This window comes from Ptiloglossa arizonensis, unplaced genomic scaffold, assembly GCF_051014685.1.
Source record: "Ptiloglossa arizonensis isolate GNS036 unplaced genomic scaffold, iyPtiAriz1_principal scaffold0414, whole genome shotgun sequence".
Classification (NCBI taxonomy): Eukaryota; Metazoa; Arthropoda; class Insecta; order Hymenoptera; family Colletidae; genus Ptiloglossa; species Ptiloglossa arizonensis.
In genome coordinates this window covers 279,273-298,837 of record NW_027478784.1, presented here as the reverse complement: position 1 = coordinate 298,837, position 19,565 = coordinate 279,273, and the positions used below count along the sequence as shown (strand labels likewise).

Below are 19,565 nucleotides of genomic sequence, written 5' to 3'. Positions count from 1 at the left end.
TAACGTATAACGTATAACGCATAACGTATAACGTACAACGTATAACGTATAACGTATAACGTATAACGTATAACGTATACGTATAACGAATAACGTATAACGTATAACGTATAACGTATAACGTATAACGTACAACGTATAACGTATGACCTATGACGCATAACGTATAACGTATAACGCATAACGTACAACGTATAACGTACAACGTATAACGTATAACGTATAACGTATAACGTATAACGTATAACGTATAACGTATAACGTATAACGTATAACGTATAACGTATAACGTATAACGTATAACGTATAACGTATAACGTATAACGTATAACGTATAACGTATAACGTATAACGTATAGCGTATAACGTTTAACGTATAACGTATAACGTATAACGTATAACGTATAACGTACAACGTATCACGTATAACGTATATCCTATAACGCATAACGTATAACGTATAACGTATAACGTATAACGTATAACGTATAACGTACAACGTATCACGTATAACGTATATCCTATAACGCATAACGTATAACGTATAACGTATAACGTATAGCGTACAACGTATAACGTATAAAATGTAACGTCTAACGTTTAACGTATAACGCATAAGGGATAACGTATAACGATTAACGTATAACGTATAACGTATAACGTATAACGTATAACGTATAACGTATAGCGTATAACGTTTAACGTATAACGTATAACGTATCACGTATAACGTATATCCTATAACGCATAACGTATAACGTATAACGTATAACGTATAACGTATAACGTATAACGTACAACGTATAACGTATATCCTATAACGCATAACGTATAACGTATAACGTATAACGCATAACGTACAACGTATAACGTACAACGTATAACGTATAACGTATAACGTATAACGTATAACGTATAACGTATAACGTATAACGTATAACGTATAACGTATAACGTATAACGTATAACGTATAACGTATAACGTATAACGTATAACGTATAACGTATAACGTATAACGTATAACGTATAACGAATAACGAATAACGTATAACGTATAACGTATAACGTATAACGTACAACGTATAACGTATAACGTATTACGTATAACGTATAACGTATAACGTATAACGTATAACGTATAACGTATAACGTATAACGTATAACGCATAATGTATAACGCATAACGTATAACGTATAACGCATAACGTACAACGTATAACGTATGACGTATAACGTATAACGTATAACGTAAAACGTATAACGTATAACGTATAACGTATAACGTATAACGTACAACGTATCACGTATAACGTATATCCTATAACGCATAACGTATAACGTATAACGTATAACGTATAACGTATAACGTATAACGTACAACGTATCACGTATAACGTATATCCTATAACGCATAACGTATAACGTATGACGTATAACGTATAACGTATAGCGTACAACGTATAACGTATAACGTATAACGTATAACGTATAACGCATAACGTATAACGTATACCGTATAACGTATAACGTCAAACGTATAACGTATAACGTATAACGTATAACGTATAACGCATAACGTATAACGTACAACGTACAACGTATAACGTATAACGTATAACGTATAACGTATAACGAATAACGTATAACGTATAACGTATAACGCATAATGTATAACGCATAACGTATAACGTATAACGCATAACGTACAACGTATAACGTACAGCGTATAACGTATAACGTATAACGTATAACGTATAACGTATAACGTATAACGTATAACGTATAACGTATAACGTGTAACGTGTAACGTATATCCTATAACGCATAACGTATAGCGTATAACGCATAACGTATAACGTATAACGTATAACGTATAACGTATAACGTATAACGTATAACGTATAACGTATAACGTATAACGTATAACGTATAACGTATAACGTATAACGTATAACGAATACCGTAAAACGTAAAACGTATTACATATTACGCATAACGAGTAACGTATAACGTATAACGTATAACGTATAACGTATAACGTATAACGTATAACGAATAACGTATACCGTATAACGTATAACGTATAACGTATAACGTATGACGTATAACGTATAACGTATAACGTAAAACGTATAACGTATAACGTATAACGTATAACGTATAATGTATAACGTATAACGTAGAACGTATCACGTATAACGTATATCCTATAACGCATAACGTATAACGTATAACGTATAACGTATAACGTATACCGTATTACGCATAACCTATAACGTCTAACGTATAACGTATAAAGTATAACGTATAACGTATAACGTGTAACGTGTAACGTATATCCTATAACGCATAACGTATAGCGTATAACGCATAACGTATAACGTATAACGTACAACGTATAACGTATCACGTATAACGTATAACGTATGACGTATAACGTATAAGGTATGACCTATAACGCATAACGTATAGCGTATAACGCATAACGCATAACGTATAACGTATAACGTATACCGTATTACGCATAACCTATAACGTCTAACGTATAGCGTATAATGTATATCGTATAACGTATACCGTATTACGCATAACCTATAACGTCTAACGTATAACGTATAATGTATAACGTATAACGTATAACGTATAACGCATAACGTATAACGTATACCGTATAACGTATAACGTCAAACGTATAACGTATAACGTATAACGTATAACGTATAACGCATAACGTATAACGTACAACGTATAACGTATAACGTATAACGTATAACGTATAACGTATAACGTATAACGAATAACGTATAACGTATAACGTATAACGTATAACGTATAACGTACAACGTATAACGTATGACCTATGACGCATAACGTATAACGTATAACGCATAACGTACAACGTATAACGTACAACGTATAACGTATAACGTATAACGTATAACGCATAACGTATAACGTATAACGTATAACGTATAACGTATAACGTATAACGTATAACGTGTAACGTGTAACGTATATCCTATAACGCATAACGTATAGCGTATAACGCATAACGTATAACGTATAACGTATAACGTATAACGTATAACGTATAACGTATAACGTATAACGTATAACGTATAACGTATAACGTATAACGTATAACGTATAACGTATAACGAATACCGTAAAACGTAAAACGTTTTACATATTACGCATAACGAGTAACGTATAACGTATAACGTATAACGTATAACGTATAACGTATAACGTATAACGAATAACGTATACCGTATAACGTATAACGTATAACGTATAACGTATGACGTATAACGTATAACGTATAACGTAAAACGTATAACGTATAACGTATAACGTATAACGTATAACGTATAACGTAGAACGTATCACGTATAACGTATATCCTATAACGCATAACGTATAACGTATAACGTATAACGTATAACGTATACCGTATTACGCATAACCTATAACGTCTAACGTATACCGTATAAAGTATAACGTATAACGTATAACGTGTAACGTGTAACGTATATCCTATAACGCATAACGTATAGCGTATAACGCATAACGTATAACGTATAACGTATAACGTATAACGTATCACGTATAACGTATAACGTATGACGTATAACGTATAAGGTATGACCTATAACGCATAACGTATAGCGTATAACGCATAACGCATAACGTATAACGTATAACGTATACCGTATTACGCATAACCTATAACGTCTAACGTATAACGTATAATGTATATCGTATAACGTATACCGTATTACGCATAACCTATAACGTCTAACGTATAACGTATAATGTATATCGTATAACGTATAACGTATAACGTATAACGTATAACGTATAACGTATAACGTATAACGTATAACGTATAACGTATATCGTATAACGTATAACGTATAACGTATAACGTATAACGTATAACGTATAACGTATAACGCATAGCGTGTAACGTATAACGTATTACATATTACATATAACGTATAACGTACAACGTATAACGTATAACGTATAACCTATAACGTCTAACGTATAACGTATAACGTATAACGTATAACGTATAACGTATAACGTATAACGTATAACGTATAACGTATAACGTATAACGTATAACGTATAACGTATAACGTATAACGTATTACGTTTAACCTGTAACGTCCAACGTATAACGTATAACGTATAACGTATTACATATTACATATAACGTATACCGTACAACGTATAACGTATAACATATAACGTCTAACGTTTAACGCATAACGTACAACGTATAACGTATAACGTATAACGTATAACGTATAACGTATAACGTACAACGTATAACGTATAACGTACAACGTATCACGTATAACGTATATCCTATAACGCATAACGTATATCCTATAACGCATAACGTATAGCGTATAACGCATAACGTATACCGTATAACGTATAACGTCAAACGTACAACGTATAACGTATAACATATAACGTCTAACGTTTAACGTCAAACGTATAACGTATAACGTATAACGTATAACGTATAACGTATAACGTATAACGTATAACGTATAACGCATTACGTATAACGTATACCGTGTAACGTATAACGTCAAACGTATAATGTATAACGTATAACGTATAACGTATAACGTATAACGCATAACGTATAACGTATAACGTATAACGCATAACGTATAACGTATAACGAATAACGTATAACGTATAACGTATAACGTATAACGTATAACGTATAACGTATAACGTATAACGTAAAACGTATAACGTATAACGTATAACGTATAACGTATAACGCATAACGCATAACGTATAACGCATAACGTATAACGTATAACGTGTAACGTATAACGTATGACGTATCACGTATAAGGTATGACCTATAACGCATAACGTATAACGTATAACGTATAACGTATAACGTATAACGTATAACGTATAACGTATAACGTATAACGTATAACGTATAACGTATAACGTATAACGTATAACGTATAACGTATAACGCATAACGTATAACGCATAACGTATAACGTATAACGTGTAACGTATAACGTATGACGTATCACGTATAAGGTATGACCTATAACGCATAACGTACTATATAACCTATAACGTCTAACGTATAACGTATAACGTATAACGTATAACGTATAACGTATAACGTATAACGTATAACGTATAACGTATAACGCATAACGCATAATGTATAACGCATAACGTATAACGTATAACGTGTAACGTATAACGTATGACGTATCACGTATAAGGTATGACCTATAACGCATAACGTATAACGTATAACGTATAACGTATAACGTATAACGTATAACGTATAACGTATAACGTATAACGTATAACGTATAACGTATAACGTATAACGTATAACGTATAACGTATAACGTATAACGTATAACGTATAACGTATAACGTATAACGTATAACGTATAACGTATAACGTATAACGTATAACGTATAACGTATAACGTATAACGTATAACGTATAACGTATAACGTATAACGTATAACGTATAACGTATAACGTATAACGAATAACGTATAACGTATAACGTATAACGTATAACGTACAACGTATAACGTATAACGTATTACGTATAACGTATAACGTATAACGTATAACGTATAACGTATAACGTATAACGTATAACGCATAACGTATAACGCATAACGTATAACGTATAACGTGTAACGTATAACGTATGACGTATCACGTATAAGGTATGACCTATAACGCATAACGTACTATATAACCTATAACGTCTAACGTATAACGTATAACGTATAACGTATAACGTATAACGTATAACGTATAACGTATAACGTATAACGTATAACGTATAACGTATAACGTATAACGTATAACGTATAACGTATAACGTATAACGTATAGCGTATAACGTTTAACGTATAACGTATAACGTATAACGTATAACGTATAACGTATAACGTACAACGTATCACGTATAACGTATATCCTATAACGCATAACGTATAACGTATAACATATAACGTATAGCGTACAACGTATAACGTATAAAATGTAACGTCTAACGTTTAACGTATAACGCATAACGGATAACGTATAACGAATAACGTATAACGTATAACGTATAACGTATAACGTACAACGTATAACGTATAACGTATAACGTATAACGCATAACGAGTAACGTATAACGTATAACGTATAACGTATAACGTATAACGTATAACGTATAACGAATAACGTATACCGTATAACGTATAACGTATAACGTATAACGTATGACGTATAACGTATAACGTATAACGTAAAACGTATAACGTATAACGTATAACGTATAACGTATAACGTATAACGTAGAACGTATCACGTATAACGTATATCCAATAACGCATAACGTATAACGTATAACGTATAACGTATACCGTATTACGCATAACCTATAACGTCTAACGTATAACGTATAAAATATAACGTATAACGTATAACGTGTAACGTGTAACGTATATCCTATAACCCATAACGTATAGCGTATAACGCATAACGTATAACGTATAACGTATAACGTATAACGTATCACGTATAACGTATAACGTATGACGTATAACGTATAAGGTATGACCTATAACGCATAACGTATAGCGTATAACGCATAACGCATAACGTATAACGTATAACGTATACCGTATTACGCATAACCTATAACGTCTAACGTATAGCGTATAATGTATATCGTATAACGTATACCGTATTACGCATAACCTATAACGTCTAACGTATAACGTATAATGTATATCGTATAACGTATAACGTATAACGTATAACGTATAACGTATACCGTATAACGTATAACGTCAAACGTATAACGTATAACGTATAACGTACAACGTATAACGCATAACGTATAACGTACAACGTATAACGTATAACGTATAACGTATAACGTATAACGTATAACGTATAACGTATAACGCATAACGTATAACGTATACCGTATAACGTATAACGTCAAACGTATAACGTATAACGTATAACGTATAACGTATAACGCATAACGTATAACGTACAACGTATAACGTATAACGTATAACGTATAACGTATAACGAATAACGTATAACGTATAACGTATAACGTATAACGTACAACGTATAACGTATGACCTATGACGCATAACGTACAACGTATAACGCATATCGTACAACGTATAACGTACAACGTATAACGTATAACGTATAACGTATAACGTATAACGTATAACGTATAACGTATAACGTATAACGTATAACGTATAACGTGTAACGTGTAACGTATATCCTATAACGCATAACGTATAGCGTATAACGCATAACGTATAACGTATAACGTATAACGTATAACGTATAACGTATAACGTATAACGTATAACGTATAACGAATAACGTATACCGTATAACGTATAACGTATAACGTATAACGTATGACGTATAACGTATAACGTATAACGTAAAACGTATAACGTATAACGTATAACGTATAACGTATAACGTATAACGTATAACGTAGAACGTATCACGTATAACGTATATCCTATAACGCATAACGTATAACGTATAACGTATAACGTATAACGTATACCGTATTACGCATAACCTATAACGTCTAACGTATAGCGTATAAAGTATAACGTATAACGTATAACGTGTAACGTGTAACGTATAACGAATAACGTATAACGTATAACGTATAACGTATAACGTACAACGTATAACGTATGACCTATGACGCATAACGTACAACGTATAACGCATATCGTACAACGTATAACGTACAACGTATAACGTATAACGTATAACGTATAACGTATAACGTATAACGTATAACGTATAACGTATAACGTATAACGTATAACGTGTAACGTGTAACGTATATCCTATAACGCATAACGTATAGCGTATAACGCATAACGTATAACGTATAACGTATAACGTATAACGTATAACGTATAACGTATAACGTATAACGTATAACGAATAACGTATACCGTATAACGTATAACGTATAACGTATAACGTATGACGTATAACGTATAACGTATAACGTAAAACGTATAACGTATAACGTATAACGTATAACGTATAACGTATAACGTATAACGTAGAACGTATCACGTATAACGTATATCCTATAACGCATAACGTATAACGTATAACGTATAACGTATAACGTATACCGTATTACGCATAACCTATAACGTCTAACGTATAGCGTATAAAGTATAACGTATAACGTATAACGTGTAACGTGTAACGTATATCCTATAACGCATAACGTATAGCGTATAACGCATAACGTATAACGTATAACGTATAACGTATAACGTATAACGTATCACGTATAACGTATAACGTATGACGTATAACGTATAAGGTATGACCTATAACGCATAACGTATAGCGTATAACGCATAACGCATAACGTATAACGTATAACGTATACCGTATTACGCATAACCTATAACGTCTAACGTATAACGTATAATGTATATCGTATAACGTATACCGTATTACGTATAACGTATAACGTATAACGTATAACGTATAACGTATAACGTATAACGTATAACGTATAACGTATAACGTATAACGTATAACGTATAACGTATAACGTATAACGTATAACGTATAACGTATAACGTATAACGTATAACGTATAACGTATAACGTATAACGTATAACGTATAACGTATAACGTATAACGTATAACGTATAACGTATAACGTATAACGTATAACGTATAACGTATAACGTATAACGTATAACGTATAACGAATAACGTATAACGTATAACGTATAACGTATAACGTACAACGTATAACGTATAACGTATTACGTATAACGTATAACGTATAACGTATAACGTATAACGTATAACGTATAACGTATAACGCATAACGTATAACGCATAACGTATAACGTATAACGTGTAACGTATAACGTATGACGTATCACGTATAAGGTATGACCTATAACGCATAACGTACTATATAACCTATAACGTCTAACGTATAACGTATAACGTATAACGTATAACGTATAACGTATAACGTATAACGTATAACGTATAACGTATAACGTATAACGTATAACGTATAACGTATAACGTATAACGTATAACGTATAACGTATAGCGTATAACGTTTAACGTATAACGTATAACGTATAACGTATAACGTATAACGTATAACGTACAACGTATCACGTATAACGTATATCCTATAACGCATAACGTATAACGTATAACATATAACGTATAGCGTACAACGTATAACGTATAAAATGTAACGTCTAACGTTTAACGTATAACGCATAACGGATAACGTATAACGAATAACGTATAACGTATAACGTATAACGTATAACGTACAACGTATAACGTATAACGTATAACGTATAACGCATAACGAGTAACGTATAACGTATAACGTATAACGTATAACGTATAACGTATAACGTATAACGAATAACGTATACCGTATAACGTATAACGTATAACGTATAACGTATGACGTATAACGTATAACGTATAACGTAAAACGTATAACGTATAACGTATAACGTATAACGTATAACGTATAACGTAGAACGTATCACGTATAACGTATATCCAATAACGCATAACGTATAACGTATAACGTATAACGTATACCGTATTACGCATAACCTATAACGTCTAACGTATAACGTATAAAATATAACGTATAACGTATAACGTGTAACGTGTAACGTATATCCTATAACCCATAACGTATAGCGTATAACGCATAACGTATAACGTATAACGTATAACGTATAACGTATCACGTATAACGTATAACGTATGACGTATAACGTATAAGGTATGACCTATAACGCATAACGTATAGCGTATAACGCATAACGCATAACGTATAACGTATAACGTATACCGTATTACGCATAACCTATAACGTCTAACGTATAGCGTATAATGTATATCGTATAACGTATACCGTATTACGCATAACCTATAACGTCTAACGTATAACGTATAATGTATATCGTATAACGTATAACGTATAACGTATAACGTATAACGTATACCGTATAACGTATAACGTCAAACGTATAACGTATAACGTATAACGTACAACGTATAACGCATAACGTATAACGTACAACGTATAACGTATAACGTATAACGTATAACGTATAACGTATAACGTATAACGTATAACGCATAACGTATAACGTATACCGTATAACGTATAACGTCAAACGTATAACGTATAACGTATAACGTATAACGTATAACGCATAACGTATAACGTACAACGTATAACGTATAACGTATAACGTATAACGTATAACGAATAACGTATAACGTATAACGTATAACGTATAACGTACAACGTATAACGTATGACCTATGACGCATAACGTACAACGTATAACGCATATCGTACAACGTATAACGTACAACGTATAACGTATAACGTATAACGTATAACGTATAACGTATAACGTATAACGTATAACGTATAACGTATAACGTATAACGTGTAACGTGTAACGTATATCCTATAACGCATAACGTATAGCGTATAACGCATAACGTATAACGTATAACGTATAACGTATAACGTATAACGTATAACGTATAACGTATAACGTATAACGAATAACGTATACCGTATAACGTATAACGTATAACGTATAACGTATGACGTATAACGTATAACGTATAACGTAAAACGTATAACGTATAACGTATAACGTATAACGTATAACGTATAACGTATAACGTAGAACGTATCACGTATAACGTATATCCTATAACGCATAACGTATAACGTATAACGTATAACGTATAACGTATACCGTATTACGCATAACCTATAACGTCTAACGTATAGCGTATAAAGTATAACGTATAACGTATAACGTGTAACGTGTAACGTATAACGAATAACGTATAACGTATAACGTATAACGTATAACGTACAACGTATAACGTATGACCTATGACGCATAACGTACAACGTATAACGCATATCGTACAACGTATAACGTACAACGTATAACGTATAACGTATAACGTATAACGTATAACGTATAACGTATAACGTATAACGTATAACGTATAACGTATAACGTGTAACGTGTAACGTATATCCTATAACGCATAACGTATAGCGTATAACGCATAACGTATAACGTATAACGTATAACGTATAACGTATAACGTATAACGTATAACGTATAACGTATAACGAATAACGTATACCGTATAACGTATAACGTATAACGTATAACGTATGACGTATAACGTATAACGTATAACGTAAAACGTATAACGTATAACGTATAACGTATAACGTATAACGTATAACGTATAACGTAGAACGTATCACGTATAACGTATATCCTATAACGCATAACGTATAACGTATAACGTATAACGTATAACGTATACCGTATTACGCATAACCTATAACGTCTAACGTATAGCGTATAAAGTATAACGTATAACGTATAACGTGTAACGTGTAACGTATATCCTATAACGCATAACGTATAGCGTATAACGCATAACGTATAACGTATAACGTATAACGTATAACGTATAACGTATCACGTATAACGTATAACGTATGACGTATAACGTATAAGGTATGACCTATAACGCATAACGTATAGCGTATAACGCATAACGCATAACGTATAACGTATAACGTATACCGTATTACGCATAACCTATAACGTCTAACGTATAACGTATAATGTATATCGTATAACGTATACCGTATTACGCATAACGTATAACGTATAACGTATAACGTATAACGTATAACGCATAGCGTACAACGTATAACGTATTACATATTACATATAACGTATAACGTACAACGTATAACGTATAACCTATAACGTCTAACGTATAACGTATAACGTATAACGTATAACGTATAACGTATAACGTATAACGTATAACGTATAACGTATAACGTATAACGTATAACGTATAACGTATAACGTATAACGTATAACGTATTACGTTTAACCTGTAACGTCCAACGTATAACGTATAACGTATAACGTATTACATATTACATATAACGTATACCGTACAACGTATAACGTATAACATATAACGTCTAACGTTTAACGCATAGCGTACAACGTATAACGTATAACGTATAACGTATAACGTATAACGTATAACGTATAACGTATAACGTATAACGTACAACGTATAACGTATAACGTACAACGTATCACGTATAACGTATATCCTATAACGCATAACGTATATCCTATAACGCATAACGTATAGCGTATAACGCATAACGTATACCGTATAACGTATAACGTCAAACGTACAACGTATAACGTATAACATATAACGTCTAACGTTTAACGTCAAACGTATAACGTATAACGTATAACGTATAACGTATAACGTATAACGTATAACGTATAACGCATAACGTATAACGTATACCGTGTAACGTATAACGTCAAACGTATAATGTATAACGTATAACGTATAACGTATAACGCATAACGTATAACGTATAACGTATAACGCATAACGTATAACGTATAACGAATAACGTATAACGTATAACGTATAACGTATAACGTATAACGTATAACGTATAACGTATAACGTATAACGTAAAACGTATAACGCATAACGTATAACGTATAACGTATAACGTATAACGCATAACGTATAACGCATAACGTATAACGTATAACGTATAACGTATAACGTATCACGTATAACGTATAACGTATGACGTATAACGTATAAGGTATGACCTATAACGCATAACGTATAGCGTATAACGCATAACGCATAACGTATAACGTATAACGTATACCGTATTACGCATAACCTATAACGTCTAACGTATAGCGTGTAATGTATATCGTATAACGTATACCGTATTACGCATAACCTATAACGTCTAACGTATAACGTATAATGTATATCGTATAACGTATAACGTATAACGTATAACGTATAACGTATACCGTATAACGTATAACGTCAAACGTATAACGTATAACGTATAACGTACAACGTATAACGCATAACGTATAACGTACAACGTATAACGTATAACGTATAACGTATAACGTATAACGTATAACGTATAACGCATAACGTATAACGTATACCGTATAACGTATAACGTCAAACGTATAACGTATAACGTATAACGTATAACGTATAACGCATAACGTATAACGTACAACGTATAACGTATAACGTATAACGTATAACGTATAACGAATAACGTATAACGTATAACGTATAACGTATAACGTACAACGTATAACGTATGACCTATGACGCATAACGTACAACGTATAACGCATATCGTACAACGTATAACGTACAACGTATAACGTATAACGTATAACGTATAACGTATAACGTATAACGTATAACGTATAACGTATAACGTATAACGTATAACGTATAACGTGTAACGTGTAACGTATATCCTATAACGCATAACGTATAGCGTATAACGCATAACGTATAACGTATAACGTATAACGTATAACGTATAACGTATAACGTATAACGTATAACGTATAACGTATAACGAATAACGTATACCGTATAACGTATAACGTATAACGTATAACGTATGACGTATAACGTATAACGTATAACGTAAAACGTATAACGTATAACGTATAACGTATAACGTATAACGTATAACGTATAACGTAGAACGTATCACGTATAACGTATATCCTATAACGCATAACGTATAACGTATAACGTATAACGTATAACGTATACCGTATTACGCATAACCTATAACGTCTAACGTATAGCGTATAAAGTATAACGTATAACGTATAACGTGTAACGTGTAACGTATATCCTATAACGCATAACGTATAGCGTATAACGCATAACGTATAACGTATAACGTATAACGTATAACGTATAACGTATCACGTATAACGTATAACGTATGACGTATAACGTATAAGGTATGACCTATAACGCATAACGTATAGCGTATAACGCATAACGCATAACGTATAACGTATAACGTATACCGTATTACGCATAACCTATAACGTCTAACGTATAACGTATAATGTATATCGTATAACGTATACCGTATTACGCATAACGTATAACGTATAACGTATAACGTATAACGTATAACGCATAGCGTACAACGTATAACGTATTACATATTACATATAACGTATAACGTACAACGTATAACGTATAACCTATAACGTCTAACGTATAACGTATAACGTATAACGTATAACGTATAACGTATAACGTATAACGTATAACGTATAACGTATAACGTATAACGTATAACGTATAACGTATAACGTATAACGTATAACGTATAACGTATTACGTTTAACCTGTAACGTCCAACGTATAACGTATAACGTATAACGTATTACATATTACATATAACGTATACCGTACAACGTATAACGTATAACATATAACGTCTAACGTTTAACGCATAGCGTACAACGTATAACGTATAACGTATAACGTATAACGTATAACGTATAACGTATAACGTATAACGTATAACGTACAACGTATAACGTATAACGTACAACGTATCACGTATAACGTATATCCTATAACGCATAACGTATATCCTATAACGCATAACGTATAGCGTATAACGCATAACGTATACCGTATAACGTATAACGTCAAACGTACAACGTATAACGTATAACATATAACGTCTAACGTTTAACGTCAAACGTATAACGTATAACGTATAACGTATAACGTATAACGTATAACGTATAACGTATAACGCATAACGTATAACGTATACCGTGTAACGTATAACGTCAAACGTATAATGTATAACGTATAACGTATAACGTATAACGCATAACGTATAACGTATAACGTATAACGCATAACGTATAACGTATAACGAATAACGTATAACGTATAACGTATAACGTATAACGTATAACGTATAACGTATAACGTATAACGTAAAACGTATAACGCATAACGTATAACGTATAACGTATAACGTATAACGCATAACGTATAACGCATAACGTATAACGTATAACGTGTAACGTATAACGTATGACGTATCACGTATAAGGTATGACCTATAACGCATAACGTATAACGTATAACGTATAACGTATAACGTATAACGTATAACGTATAACGTATAACGCATAACGTATAACGTATACCGTATAACGTATAACGTCAAACGTATAACGTATAACGTATAACGTATAACGTATAACGCATAACGTATAACGTATAACGAATAACGTATAACGTATAACGTATAACGTATAACGTACAACGTATAACGTATGACCTATGACGCATAACGTATAACGTATAACGCATATCGTACAACGTATAACGTACAACGTATAACGTATAACGTATAACGTATAACGTATAACGTATAACGTATAACGTATAACGTGTTGCGGCACGCAAAAATCGGCGCAGTCCGTCGAGCCCTACGTTTATGGCGGGATTAGTACGAGCGCCGAGCAGGTCATCGGCACACGTGCTACCCCCCGTGAACTAACTACCCTGCCATGGATTCTTGGAAGGCTGCTAAGCAGCTGCAAGTAATTAAGGCGACTTTCGCCGTTTTATGATTTTTAGTAACTTTGACTTCCAAGAACCCACGTTTTAAACTAACATTCCCACTCCTGGGATCCCTCTCCTGCAACTCCGCTGCCCACCTCCAAATTTCCTCGACCAATCAGATCCTGAGCCGAGTGTATATAGCGGAGGGTAGAGACGCGAAAAATGTCTTTAGATCGCCATTACACTGGTCTTTAGATCGCCATTACACTGGTCTTTAGATCGTCATTAAAACACTGGTCTTTAGATCACGTCATTACACTACGTCACTACACGTCACACTGTTACAAGTGACAAGACTCCTACAAGTTTGCCACGAGTCACCACCACTTGCAAGACTTACAAGTTTGCCACAAGTCTATCACTTACAAATTACACACGGAGTCACTGACTTACATATTTGCCAGAAGTCACACTTGAAACATTCTTACACTTCGCCTACACAAGTCGAAACTTGAAATACAACTGTGCCAGCAAGTTCGAACAACAATCTTCACCATCATTGTACAAAATATATTATTGTTGAACCACATCGACAATAGTGCATTTTTAATCACCAACCATCTCGAGACCTCTAACGAGCTGTCGAGAAGCGCGGACGACGAGAACCTACAATCATCGACAACTCACGTCGTCCAAGGCGCAACATTTTGGTCCTTCGAGCCGGATCCAGCGTTGGAAAACATTCCATCCTGAATCCAAACTACAACACGGACAGTTTGGTCCTACCACGGATACAGCGTTGGAAAACATTCCATCCTGAATCCAAACTACAACACGGACATTTTGGTCCTACCACGGATCCAGCGTTGGAAAAACATTTCCATCCTGAATCCAACCTACACCACGGAACAACGGACGAGAGTCGTCATTCCTGCCACTCGACGTCGTCACACCGACAGCCATCGAGTCCAGTAACTTCGAAACCAAGGAGCTGAGCTGAAGGAGCTGAGCTGCGACAACAGGATACCAAGGAGCTGAACGGACGCAACAGCAGCCGCACAGCGGTACCAAGCAGCCCACTGGATAAGCAACGACCCAGAGGTTGCAGAAGTCCAGAGGCCAACATCGAAGACGGCGGAACGGTAACGTACACTCAGGCACTTCGATCAAGTTCCATTCCGTCCTCCCCCGTTTTCCTCTTTTTCGACGTAAATACGTTATTATGGCTCCGTCCGTAGAATCGCGTCTTCGTGTCTTAAACTCACAACGCGCTGCCTTCAAAGATGAGGTAGCCGCCTTTAGCCAATTTCTTGACGGCTGCGACCCCACCGTCCAAGAAGACGAAATTGAAATGCGCTTGGCCGATTTGACAAACGAATTCGCGTCATTCGGGAAGTCCCAAACCGATCTCGACTCAACAGACGAAACGGGAGACTCACGTAGGGAGCGAATCGACATTAAAAATTCGTATTTCTCGTGCCTCGCCGTCGCGCGCAGGCTACTAAAATCCGTGCAAACCGTTATCGCGCAACAACCGCAACGCGAACGCTTCGCGAATACGACACCCACCAGCGCAGAGGTCCTTGAAGGCGATATAAATCTGCCTAAGCTCAACCTGCCGCAATTCAGCGGACGGTACGAGGAATGGCCAGGTTTCGCCGACCAATTCAAGTCCGCGGTGCACGACAGCGTGCGTTTGAGCGATTGCCGCAAGCTGATGTATCTGCGATCGTGTTTGTGCGGTGAAGCGTCCAGTTTGATCGAATCGTTGGAGATTTCGGCCGCGAATTACATTACGGCATGGAATCTCTTAGAGGAACACTACAATAGGCCTGCGGTAATCGTGAACAACCACGTGCGCGCCCTGTTCGAGCTGCCAAGTATGGCCAAGGTTACGCACAGCAACCTGGGACCGTTTTTGACGACGCTAGAATCCCATTATCGCGCCTTAAAAACAATTCAACAGCCATCAGCTGATACGCTTCTGATTTTTTTATGCCTTTCGCGACTCGACCAGGAGACAAACTTAAAGTGGCGGGAGCACACTCGCGAAAACACGTTCCCGAGCTTGGACGAATTGTGCAAATTTCTTCGCGATCGCTGTCACGATTTGGAGCCGTCGAACACCGCATCCGCCGCGCACCGCGCAGATGTTCACAACCGCGCTCCGCATATTCTTCCCACGCCGCGACCCGCGCGACCCATGCAACTCAGGGCTCATGAGACGCGAGTCCATACAACGGTACAGATTTCCTGCCCCATGTGCCGGGCACCCCATTCCATTTACGCGTGCGACGAATTTAAGAAAGCTACCGTAGCTCAACGCGCGAAGGTGGTAGCGGAGGCGCGGCTGTGCCTGAACTGCTTAAAGCAAGGACACGTTGCAACCGCGTGCACTGTGCGCAATTGCCAGGTGTGCAACGAAAAGCATCACACGTTGTTGCACACGGACGCGCCGGAGGACTTACGCCCCTCAGGCAGTCGCGTGCACGTTACTTGCTTGAGCAGCAACACGGACAGCCGAGCCATACTGTCCACCGCGATCATCAATGTCGTTAATAAGAATGGGGAATCGCGACCGTGCCGAATAATGGTGGACTCGTGCGCTCAATCACACTTTCTCACCCATCGGTTCGCGAAACGTTTGAATTTACAACTCAACGAAACGCAAATTCCGGTAACCGGAATGAACCGGATGAAATCAGAGATTACGCATTACGCAAAGGCTCGCATACAGTCGCGCGTCACCAGCTTCGCCAGCGAGGTGACGTTTCTAATAGCCGAGGAAATCGCCGCGCCTCTTCCAGACGTCCAAATTGATCGCGACAAGTTGCAGCTGCCTAACAATATACCGTTGGCCGACCCGGAGTTCCACAAGCCGTCGGAAATCGACGGTTTATTAGGGGCGCAACTTTTCTGGAACCTTTTGAGCGTAGGGCAAATTAGGCTAGCTGAGCCCACCGTCATGCTCAGGAAAACCTTGTTAGGGTGGCTCGTGGTCGGCGAAAACGCTAGTCAAAACAGAACCGTGCGCGGCAGTTCTGCTAATCAAACCCTTCAACGCCAAAATAAAGTAAATCAAATCGCCGCCGGCGCGAAAGATATTCGGAAACGACGCAATGATCGTCCTACCATGGATGAGGACTCCGCCGCGCGCGTTGAAGGCTTTCGTCGCGAACCAGGTAAGCGACGTAAGGTCAGTGCACGAAGCACAATGACGCCACGTGCCAACCCTAAACAACCCAGCCGACTGCCTATCACGGGGGGTAGAACCTCGCAAGTTCAACCCCGTTAACTCATATTCGCGGTCCTCAATGGCTGCGATACGCTGAAGACATCAGTCTGTCTTCCAAGCGCGCAGCTAACTTCGGGGGATTACGGGGGGCGGTCGTCACGGCGTTAACACGAAATTTAATTCGCGCTTACGGCAGGACGTTATTAACAAGTTGCAGCCATGATAACGTATCTTGCCGAAGTCGAAGCCATTTTAAACTCCCGTCCACTCGCTCCCTTGTCCCCCGACCCTAACCACCTCACGGCCCTTGCACGTGGCCATCTCGGATCGGACTTGATCACAAGTGTCCATGAGTCTAGCGGAGCCGAAGTTCCAGCCAACAGGTTGACGACGGCACAAGGACTGCATGCACGAACTGACAGTTCGTAGAACGCGGCACACCCAAGTACCACAGGAAGTCCAGGAGGGCACGCTGATCATCGACCAACGGAGACAACGTCCCCCCGCTTCACTGGGCCCTGGGCAGGATCGTCGCTCTTCATCCAGGGGATGATAGCGTTACACGCGTTATCACCGCAAATACTCTCAACGAATACAAACGCAGCGTCCAGAGACTTCTCCGTTGCCCTTAGATTAAGGTTATATGTACATATGTATCATTATGTATTATGTAAGCTCCGCGCCCGGTAGTCTAAGAAATGTATAC

The 19,565-nt window shown here is 36.1% G+C and overlaps 1 protein-coding gene across 1 annotated transcript; it reads left to right on the top strand.

Annotated features, from left to right (window-relative positions):
- Nucleotides 1-16,846: 16,846 nt before the first annotated feature.
- On the top strand, nt 16,847-18,919 carry LOC143154654 (uncharacterized). The gene has a single exon (XM_076326617.1). It carries the CDS (start codon nt 16,847-16,849, stop codon nt 18,917-18,919), a length of 2,073 nt encoding a protein of 690 aa, XP_076182732.1.
- Nucleotides 18,920-19,565: the final 646 nt, after the last annotated feature.